Raw genomic sequence first — 10,118 nt, forward strand, 5'->3', positions numbered from 1 at the left:
CAACACTAAATTTAATTTTTGTTTATCTTCATCAAAGGACAGAAATAAAATTCGTATCATTAGTTTGCAATCCAGTCATTAACTGTGTATTTACAGATTTATCGATTCTACTCCCTGCAGAAAAATAGCCCGGGATATATATTAGACCCCGGCATCCCTTCAACTACAACTACCTCTGCAAAATGAAGCAAGCCGCCAGATTGTTAAAACACGTTCCCCTCATTAAGTTTGTCGGTGGTCCACACACACACGGTATGTATATGCACTGGAATTAATCTTTACACCAATGGAGATCGAGCGAAATATGATAGTTTAGCCCCTCGTGAATCATTCAGAGCTCGAAATAAGGAAGACTTTCTACTGAAACTCGGAAACATACACAAATTTATGCTAGATTCGATGCAAAGTCTTGCCCGTATGCCCGCTTCCAGATCTTGAACCGTCATTCGAAGTCCACCACCTCTGTAATGACATATCATGAGATCCATGGTTCTATACCAGCGAATTTATGACAAGAAACTAACAATCAGCTGCTGCAGGTGCTGCTAAGCCACATCCACTTTCATCCAGTGGTAAAATGCCAACTCTCAAGGAGGTCGTCGGCTCTTTCTTGAGTCCAATCGAACTTAAAGAGGGCGAGGTTCTTCTTAGAAATGAGTTGTCCAAACGTTTCAGATACAGTGCTCCAGACCTTTCGGAGATTGACCAAATTGAGTCTGGTGGTGCAGACTTGGTGTATTAAGTATTTTGAGATGACCAACGCAAATAATGTGTATCTGAACCCCTTCAAATAAACGACAAAGAGTATATTCCACAAGCAGATAAGCAAGAAGTGTAGGACCGAAATGAAATGTAGCATGAGAATATCTGCTGCGAAAGCATTGTTTCTGAGACTACCATGTATTCTTGATGAGGATCCCAGAAGCAACGATCTCAATGCTGAGGCCAAAATAGACTGTCAGAATATCAGGGTTCCCTCTTTGCTAGAATATGATGTTCGATAGCTTTTGGACAGATTTCTAACACTCTCTCCCACAGTTGTATTTCAATTGCATTATTAAGAAATCGATTTAGTTTAAATGAAACCAAACCGTCTCAACTAGCATCAGAGTATTTTGAATTATATAATGATGTCGAGAATATCACAAATAAAATCTTTAGAATTATATATTTTGTTGCAACTCTTCATTTTTTTTTCCAATATTTCAACTATTGCCTCCACATTATATCAATCGCCACTACACCTTACAACACCCATCCCAGTCCACAATGAATCACGACCCCTTCTACTGGGGTAGACCCTCGGATGAAACCTATGGCCACTACAATCATGCAATTGCCAACGCCAAATCTCAGATTCCTACTTCGCACACCCAACAACCTATCATCACTGGTACTTCTGTGTTGGCACTTAAGTTCAAAAATGGTGTTGCCATTGCAGCAGACAACATGGGCTCCTACGGCTCTCTTCTCAGATTCAACAACATTGAGCGTTTGATACGCGTGGGTACTGAGACCATTGTGGGTATCTCAGGTGACATTTCCGACTTACAGTACATTGAGAGACTCTTGCATCAATTACAAACGGAAGAAGAGGTGTACGATAGTGATGGAGGCCACAATTTGAGAGCACCACATGTGCATGAATATTTGAGCCGTGTCATGTACAACAGAAGACTGAAGATGGACCCATTATGGAACGCAATCATAGTGGCTGGCTTCAGTGACGACAGAACTCCTTTCTTGAGATATGTCGACCTTTTGGGAGTCACGTACGGTTCTCTGGCTCTTGCCACGGGATTTGGTGCCCACTTGGCTGTTCCATTGTTGAGAAAGTTGGTGCCCTATGACGCTGACTACGAGAAGGTTTCCGAAGAGCAGGCTAGAGTAGCCATCGCTGACTCCTTGCGTGTTTTGTACTACAGAGATGCCCGCTCGTCAGACAAGTACACTTTTGCAGTGTTGACGTTTGAAAATGACAAGATTAATGTCGACTACAAACAGGATTTGAAGGTTGAGAACCAGAGCTGGAGATTTGCCGAAAACCTTATCGGTTATGGAAGCAAGCAACAGTAGATGAGAAAAAAAATACAGGAATGAGTATGAGCTATTTGTTATTGTAAAAATGCATTTGTAAGAGATGACTGGGGGACCCAGGGAGCCCTGAAGATTTTGGAACTTCGAGGAAGCTTAGTGTAGAAGATAGGGTGCCTAGTTCTTTGTGACTATTTTATATCTTACAGAATTTCGAACAAGATTTCTATTGTGTGTTGTCTGAATCCAAAACTACCTCTCTTTGCTCGTATTATTGGCGCCATGACTGGATCGCTTGGCAACCATATCTGGTTTCCAGAAACAAGAGACAAGGGCTCATGGACCATAATGGAACTCCGATTCAGCCGCCTCGAAGGTTTCGATACTATTCCCCGGGAACTAGTTTCTAACTTACCAGTGGTTGCAACCACTTTATGTGCACGCCGAAAGCGATAAGAACATGAAGTTAAATGGGATAGAAACCACCACACAATCTGCCTTTTTCCACACGTTAACTTTCTAGATCATTCATTTTGTTGAGAAATACTTTAATTATCTTCTAAAGTACACTCCTCGCTTTCCAGCGCCCGATATTTCTCGGCATGGAAGCTTTTATGGGGTTTATCTACGACCACATACAGGCACACCGCCGGCTTCCATGCTTGACCCTTCCATCTTTCGCCTTGAGATTGCAATAGTCATTAAATCTCTTCCTGAACTCAGAATTGACTCTTCTCCCGAAGAAACTTGAATCCAGTTCTGGAGAAGTGCATATTATATTCACCTCAAGCCTTTCATTGTTTCCCCAATGAGCTTTGAATTGTCCTTCTTGGGTTGTTCAGGGGGTCCAGTTGAAACAAGCAACTGTGCTATCCTAGTGAAGCCGGCTCAGATCCCGTACTCTGATATCCTCACATTACCAGATGCTCCGTTCTTTATGATTGATGGTGGAGCAGGACTTCTTCTGTTGGCAGAGTTAATTGCTGATGAAGAGAAGCAGCCAAAACTCCTACTGCTCTATGAGGACTCGTTACTGGTGGAGAGGTACATGAATGTGAAGCGAACCTTTCCATTTAGAACCCTCAAGGGACCTGCAATCGCCCTGCTGGCAGCGGTGCTTGCCAAGGTAGCCGGTGCCTTAATCACACACCCCCACGCTGACCATGTTCTGGCCATTGTGCTCAATCTGCCAGGTATGGTAGGCAAGAGAGCCTCTCTACCTTTGTATGGATCTCAATTCACCATGGATACTCTACAGAATCACATTTTCAATGGCCATGTTTGGCCGGATATGGTTCTGTTGGGAGTACTAGAGTTGAACTCACTATCATCAAAAGTTCCAACTGACATATGTAACAATGCATTCTCGGTCATTAGGTTTGATCTCAGCCACGGCATCATTCACGACACTAAGGAGACGTATGAGTCGCTGGCGTACCTAGTGACCTGTTCCCAGTCACACTCAAAAATTCTTGCATTCGGCGATTTTGAGGCCGACTCTGTTCTGGGTCTACATAAAAACCTACTTATTTGGAAGCACGTTGCTCCATTTGTCATTGACGGGTCTCTCAAATGCATTATCTTGGAATGCTCCATGCATAGTGTAGCACCAGACACACAGTTGTATGGGCACTTGACGCCTCGACATTTGATAGAGGAGCTCGAAATCCTCAATGAAATCCTGAAAACCATGAAAATTGACCCATTGCAAGATCTTCATATCGTCGTAACTCACGTCAAAGAGAACATCGAAGGACAGGATCCCCGTCGCAGAATACAGAAAGAGCTAAACGAGCTAAACGATGCTTCGGGCCTTGGATTGAGAATCACCATGGCACTTAGCGGTGTATCCATGGTGGTTTGATTGACGGATCTATGTGCTGGCCTTCTCATCTACTACATTTACACAAAAGAGTTCATCAGGGTCTAAAGCGTATTTCTTCTCATTTAACTCATCCTATTCAAAATTATAAGGGTAAAAAATTGCAATGGAAAGAGTTTTTCAGTTTCCTAAACGTAGAAAGCCATGCTTTTTTTGCGACTAGTACCACTCTCATTATGATCTCCAAAAGAGGTTATACGCGTTTGTATTATATCTTATATCATTTTAGAATCGAATTATTTTAGTCCACCAAGTAGTTCTCATTCACAAGGTTGAGGTGAAGGTCGAATGGAAGAGAGGCTTCCTGCTCGTTGTTGGAGACAACATCTACAAGGGATACACCGCTCAATGTCACATCACTCTCTGTACCATTCACACTTGAAACGTTGAAGTTTACTTCCATTGGGAACAAATCCTCCTCTGAGCTTGCAGGAATGGAGAATTCGAATGATCCCAGTGGGTTTTCAAGCAAAATCTTCTCAATAGTGAATTCAACACCAGCATGCGTGATGTCATACAGTACAAGTCCAGTAGAGTCGTCCTTCAAAATGATATCATCCAGTGAAATTGGCACAAGAATCGAAACCATATCGAAAGACTCTTGGAGTGGGTGAGCTTCGAGATACTCAGAGGTCAACTCGTATTCCAATGTAACTTCTGCAAGACCATCAGAAACGTTGACCCATGCAGTGAATAATACAGGCACCAAACTAGAGTCACCATCCTTAGCTGTGGCTCTCCATCTCAATACACCCAAACTCTGATCGTTACTTGGGAATGGCTTAGACTTATCCTTCAAGGCAATAACGCCCTCGGACGAGAATAAGTTTCTGTCAACGTTAGGATGCGTTTTGTACTGTGTGTTGGTGGAGTTTCCGACCTTCAACAAAATCTTCGAGCGAGCTAATTCAGAGTTGTTGATGCGCAAATTGAGGTCACCCTTAACCTCAGAGGCAATGATACCATTTTCGTGGTTTATGTGTGCGGTGACCTTCTCGTTCACTGTGATTAGAATACCGTTGTTGAATTGCTTCCCAGCTCCTGAGTTGCTTGGAGCTGGAGAGGAGGAGGCCGACTCAGCACGTAATGGAGTGGATACTTGGGGTTGAGAAGCCACAGGAACACTGACAGGAGCTTGTTGTTGAATTGTTTGACTCTGTTGAGGTTGAGGGGTGGTTAGGAGAGGACTGGAAGAAAGCAATGGCTGGCCCAGCTCCTTGTGGCCGGACAAGCGTGTGGGTTTCTTACCCAATTTCAAACCCTTGCCACCAATTGGTTTAGGAGCAGTGAATGGCTCAGGAGCCACGGGCTCGGGCACAGTGTTGGCAGTGTAAGATGGTACAGATGGAGCGGATGAGGTGTAGTTGAAAGAATCCCGTGTCTGCAGTTGTGCACCAGCACCGGAGTTGCCATAGATGGCAGCCTGCTGCTGCTCCATGGCTCTACGCTCGAATTCTTTTCTTTGAATTTCCTTGGCACGACGACGACGCTCCTCAGCAGCCTCCAACTCCTTGTTTTTCTCGATGATCTCCTGGATCTTCTCTTCGTGGGAGTCCATCTCCAAAAAGGTCTGAACTTGCAGAACAGTAAGCTTCTCCTTGTAGCCCATGGTGACAATCTCGTCAAAAGCACTTAAAAGTTCAAAAGCACTCTCGAATACTCCGCGTTCGTCCACTGTTCTCAACATGTTACTAGTCACACTAACAAACAAGTGCAAGGTCTCAATGTCCTCCAAAATGTTGGATTGCTTGGTGGTAATGAGAACAATGTAGCACTCACCCACAGATTGAAAGACATATCGCACATTCTCGTCCTCAACCGTCGTATTTTGAGACTCGGACGTGGCAAGTAAGGAAGGAAAGTTGCCTAAAAATGTAGTGATCCGATCTTTGCTCAAATCACGGAACAGCCGTGAGAGAAGGGGCTTACCCGACTGGGTACAGATCGAAGCAGCAAGGACGGCCATCTTCGGTCAATCTTGAACGTAGGTTTGGATGGAGGGTGTCAATAGAGAGTTAGGACACGCAAAGTAGTATTGGGTCGTGCGGGGACAAAGATCTGAAAAAAAGCTAGGGAAGGGAGGATGAACGCGGTTTATAATTTCAACAATAGTGGAATGTATTGTGTGTTTTTATTTTTGATTTTATTGCTTCGAATTTGAGTTTTTCGTTGTTCACATTTGGGACTTTCAGTATCGCTGAATCGAAACAATGGCAGAAGAATCGTCCTTGTCTTGAGGAGCGAAGTTCACAGAAACATTGAAGATTATTTCCTAATTTATCACTATCTACATTTTGGCCCGAGTGAAATCCAGTGCCTTCAGTGATCAAGTCCTGTTTAGAGGTGAGAGGGCGTGCTCTTCTTAAACACCAGGATCATCGACTCACTAATTGGCAAAGTGAATATCAAGTTGAACATCTTCATCTCGTTTCTTCGCATTCACCAACTTTCTTTCCTCGAACAATTTGTTGAGCTCTCTTTCGATTTCTGTAATCAAAGCGTCGTAACCACACCGCCTTGACCGAACGCGAGCTTCTCTTAAAAATCTCTCCGCGATGTCATAATCAGCAAGATGCAAATTCACCACACCAAGGCCGTATGTTGCAAGAGCGACAGATTCGGAAATAATTGTGTTCTCTTGCACAACTTCCTGGGGTAATTGCTTGGAACCTTCAATCACGGACTCGTAGATTGCAACCACCATTTTTAAGAGCTCATCCTTGTTTCTTACAATCTGTTCATAAGCCTCTTTTTCTTGTTTTGTAACTTTGTCGTTAATTTTGCCCTTAATCTCCTGGGCTTCTTCTTCTCCAATAGTCAATGGATGCAAATGGTCATGAATAGATTTGAGCTTCTCGTGATCAACTTCAGCCAGCTCAGCAAACTGTTTACGTAACTTGAGTTCCTGGGCTTGAAGTTGCTCTGCCTGAAAGTATAGGAGAGATGCGGTATTACACTGTGCCAAAATGAGTCTCTCTGGAGATACCCCGGCAATGAGCATTTTACTTGCCATTGAAATACGGATACCGCTAGCTGTTTCAACGTCTCCAACTGAGATACAAATGGCGGAAAGAATGTCCATCGCATTGAAAAACTCCTCAGTAAACGGTTCCCATGCCTCTGGGTTAGTCTCAAGTACAATTGGTGTTTGCATGGATTCATTTGTGTCTTCAGTACCTTTGCCGAGCTGAGATAATAATTTCTGTGCCTCAGTAGAAGAGTGAGACGATTTCTGGGCTAAAAGATCACCTGAGTCCATAAGTGAAACCGTGTCAGCTGCAGCACCCAATCTTTTGTTGACTTCTTCCTGAGCTATGAGCAAGTGTGTGATGAGGATTGCCTTAGAAAGCAGCGGATTCAGACGATTGAGCTCCACTAACTTGAGCGCAATTCGTAAGTCTTTCTGAATTAGATGAGCCCGATGGACTGAGCCATGAATTCGGAGACCAAGCGGTGAATTAGGAGCTGCCTTTAAAACAGAGAGGTAAAGAGTTGCTATTTCATTGTAAATAAACGCAGCTTCTTCCGTTCTATCCATTCTCTCGTACATCTCACCAATCTTCAACTGGATGCCTGTGTATTCGTCTGATAACGGGTCAACCTTCAATTTTCCACATTCTTCAAGAGCCTCCAAGTAATGCTTGAGTGCCAATTGATAGTCTTTTTCTCCCTTGTCTGATTCAGCCCATAGTCCTTTCCTCAAATGCTTTGCTACAGGAGATGGGAAGGTGTGTTTTGGCCACCACATGTAGTAAGCAAATGCCGTACATGACACTATCCAGAGATTGAGTTTGATAAAGCGACTAAATTTGGAAGGGCCTGAATGTAGTGTCTGAAAGTGTGAATAGTTGTAGTATCTAGTTGTGGACAACCTTAACGACGGAATTGACCTGCGTGCGGTCAGTCGTATTCCAAATCTGAACATGATGGAGGAGCTATATTCGAAGACGGTCTTGCTGTGTAGATCTTTAATGCCTAGTCCTCTCTATGCTAGTTGTACCTATGAGAATCTATGTAGTTGGGGCACGGGTGTAAGAGTGTTCCTCAAGCCTTGCTATAAAGTACCAGACAGACCCGTTCTGCAAATTCTATAGAAAATTCTGGCTGTCGTACCACAATCGATGAAGGAAAGAACATTCTTTGTAAATTGACAAGCCTCCGTGATCCGTAGTGCAGTTCCTTCTCATTACATGATATATATGATCTCATGTAAATGACGACTCCACCTATAGGCCCATCAGCAGAGGTATACGCGCCTGCATTAACGTCTCTCGGCAAAGAGCGGAAGATCCCGAAAACAGGATATTTCTCCTAATCGGGCATTGTGCCCGCAGATCGTGAAATACGGATGCAAACTTGAATAGGGCTCGGGATCCTTTCCTGCGTCGGGCCGATTAGTAAAAGAAAATGCAAAGAATTGCACACCACACATGCTCTGGCTCCCTCTTTGTCTATTTTTGGGGTCCTACCCTCCAAACCTCGTAGTGACGTGATGACATAGGTCTCACTGCTGTTGGCCGGGACTGGTGATAAGGACTACTCTGGTAGCAATGCCGTGCCAAAATCCTGGGCAAGCGCAATCAGAGCATCACCACCATTCACGTCAAACACAAGCCGAGATGCACACCTGCGGACCAGACAACTAACCATAGACAACTCCTAATGAGGCAAAACGACGAAGCTCCATGCCGAGAGGCACATCTATGTGTGGGCCGATATTGCTCTTGAATTGTTGACGTAACTCACATCTTTGGCCTTGCCTAACAAAGGCTCTTTTGGGACATACTCCGACGAATTTTTCCGTGTGACACTCCTGCAGTGGTTAGAGAGTGCGGCACTTAAAAAGTTCGGTCAACGAGGCGGGCACCGTAAATCCATTCATTGGGGGAATCTGTAGCCGGAACCAGACCCAGGGCGCTGGGGTGCCTGAACACAACTTTATCCCCTGCTGCGCACGAAAACCACTGGAACATAGCGCATTAGTTGCCCTTGCCGGAACATCTCGTATCTGCAAGAGACTATTCTCGCGTGTGAATAGCTAATTGGAACAGAAACATTCTCGGTCTAATTATTAGAAGCAAAAGTGGTGCTTTCAATGGTCCAATTCTCTGACCCAAATGCTCCAATTGCAGCTGATGACTCGCGTTGTTCTCTTAATCTTCGGTTAACAAGCCTCAGTGCCTGGACGTGGTGGCAAGGCGCGATGCAAGCTAGACGCTTATGTGTGGGTATTTACGCGCGCCTGCGTCGAGATTCAGCCGGAACTCCGGCTTTTACGAAAATGAAATAGTCATGCTTCTGGCACGGGTTGATTTCAAGAAGCCTACTCTTTTTTGGAGTCGGTGTTTCCTCGATGCTATTCATACTTCCCCGGTTCGTGTCTACTGCGGCGTGATGCTCATGTCAGGACCGAGGCACCTCGTACCTGTCCCGAGAGGTTTATTCTCGCACGTCCTGCTCTCCTGTACATGATCGATATGTCGTTAGAAAACCTTGTCAGGCAGGTCCTGCAGGATCTGCTCCACACTATGTGAAATCTCCTCTAATCTGAAACGATCTCTCTTCAGTACAAATGTCTAACATCTTAGATGTATTCCAACCCCCGGAAGGAAGGGACTTGAGCGATGAGGAGTGTCTCGGCTGCACTGCAGTGCAGACTTTCATGTCGCTCGCTGGTGGTTCTTACTTTCTTTCGTCGATGCCTTTTAAAAACAAGAAGGGAGTTGTCGATTTGAAGACACACCCATTGTGGTTTCAACGAGGCATTCGTGGTGGTGGGATTGTTTTGATTGCATTAGGAATGTATCGATTGGGCGAAGTTGCTCAGATTATCTATAAGCGTAGATCTTAGAGCTTGTTTCGCTTGAACCTACAAAGGCATGCTATTGCAAACGCCATTTAACGAGAAATGAACATCTATGACCGAAAGCACTTGGAACTTGTACATATTTGAATTGACATCCGTTTTCTCTGTCAATGTAGAATGAGCCCCACGGGTTCATCGTACACATCAATCTTAGTGGCGGCATCCCTGTGAATACTTCATAACCCACTGTGTCAAGTGGTTTTGAATATAATCCATTTGATCTATTATATCTGTGCGTTTGAAAGTGAGCTTTGATAATGAACTATTCGTTATGTTGTCTTGACCCAGGCTTCTCAACCATCGTTGAATTTTTTGATATTTGAAACCTTGGAGTGC

At 44.3% G+C, this 10,118-nt stretch overlaps 5 protein-coding genes across 5 annotated transcripts; 3 read left to right on the forward strand and 2 right to left on the reverse strand.

Annotated features, from left to right (window-relative positions):
* Nucleotides 1-1,269: 1,269 nt before the first annotated feature.
* PUMCH_000206 (uncharacterized protein) lies at nt 1,270-2,076 on the forward strand (the record flags this gene model as incomplete). Its single annotated transcript, XM_063019300.1, has 1 exon — nt 1,270-2,076. The coding sequence occupies one exon, from the start codon at nt 1,270-1,272 to the stop codon at nt 2,074-2,076; it is 807 nt and encodes a 268-aa protein (XP_062875370.1).
* Nucleotides 2,077-2,842: 766 nt separating this feature from the next.
* Nucleotides 2,843-3,898, forward strand: PUMCH_000207 (uncharacterized protein; the record flags this gene model as incomplete). The annotated part of the gene is made up of 1 exon (XM_063019301.1): nt 2,843-3,898. One exon carries the CDS (start codon nt 2,843-2,845, stop codon nt 3,896-3,898), a length of 1,056 nt encoding a protein of 351 aa, XP_062875371.1.
* Nucleotides 3,899-4,157: 259 nt separating this feature from the next.
* On the reverse strand, nt 4,158-5,882 carry PUMCH_000208 (uncharacterized protein; the record flags this gene model as incomplete). Its single annotated transcript, XM_063019302.1, has 1 exon — nt 4,158-5,882. One exon carries the CDS (start codon nt 5,880-5,882, stop codon nt 4,158-4,160), a length of 1,725 nt encoding a protein of 574 aa, XP_062875372.1.
* Nucleotides 5,883-6,302: 420 nt separating this feature from the next.
* PUMCH_000209 (uncharacterized protein) lies at nt 6,303-7,841 on the reverse strand (the record flags this gene model as incomplete). Its single annotated transcript, XM_063019303.1, has 1 exon — nt 6,303-7,841. One exon carries the CDS (start codon nt 7,839-7,841, stop codon nt 6,303-6,305), a length of 1,539 nt encoding a protein of 512 aa, XP_062875373.1.
* A 1,647-nt stretch (nt 7,842-9,488) lies between these two features.
* On the forward strand, nt 9,489-9,767 carry PUMCH_000210 (uncharacterized protein; the record flags this gene model as incomplete). Its single annotated transcript, XM_063019304.1, has 1 exon — nt 9,489-9,767. One exon carries the CDS (start codon nt 9,489-9,491, stop codon nt 9,765-9,767), a length of 279 nt encoding a protein of 92 aa, XP_062875374.1.
* Between the last annotated feature and the right edge of the window lie 351 nt (nt 9,768-10,118).

Source organism: Australozyma saopauloensis, chromosome 1, assembly GCF_035610405.1.
Source record: "Australozyma saopauloensis chromosome 1, complete sequence".
Classification (NCBI taxonomy): domain Eukaryota; kingdom Fungi; phylum Ascomycota; class Pichiomycetes; order Serinales; family Metschnikowiaceae; genus Australozyma; species Australozyma saopauloensis.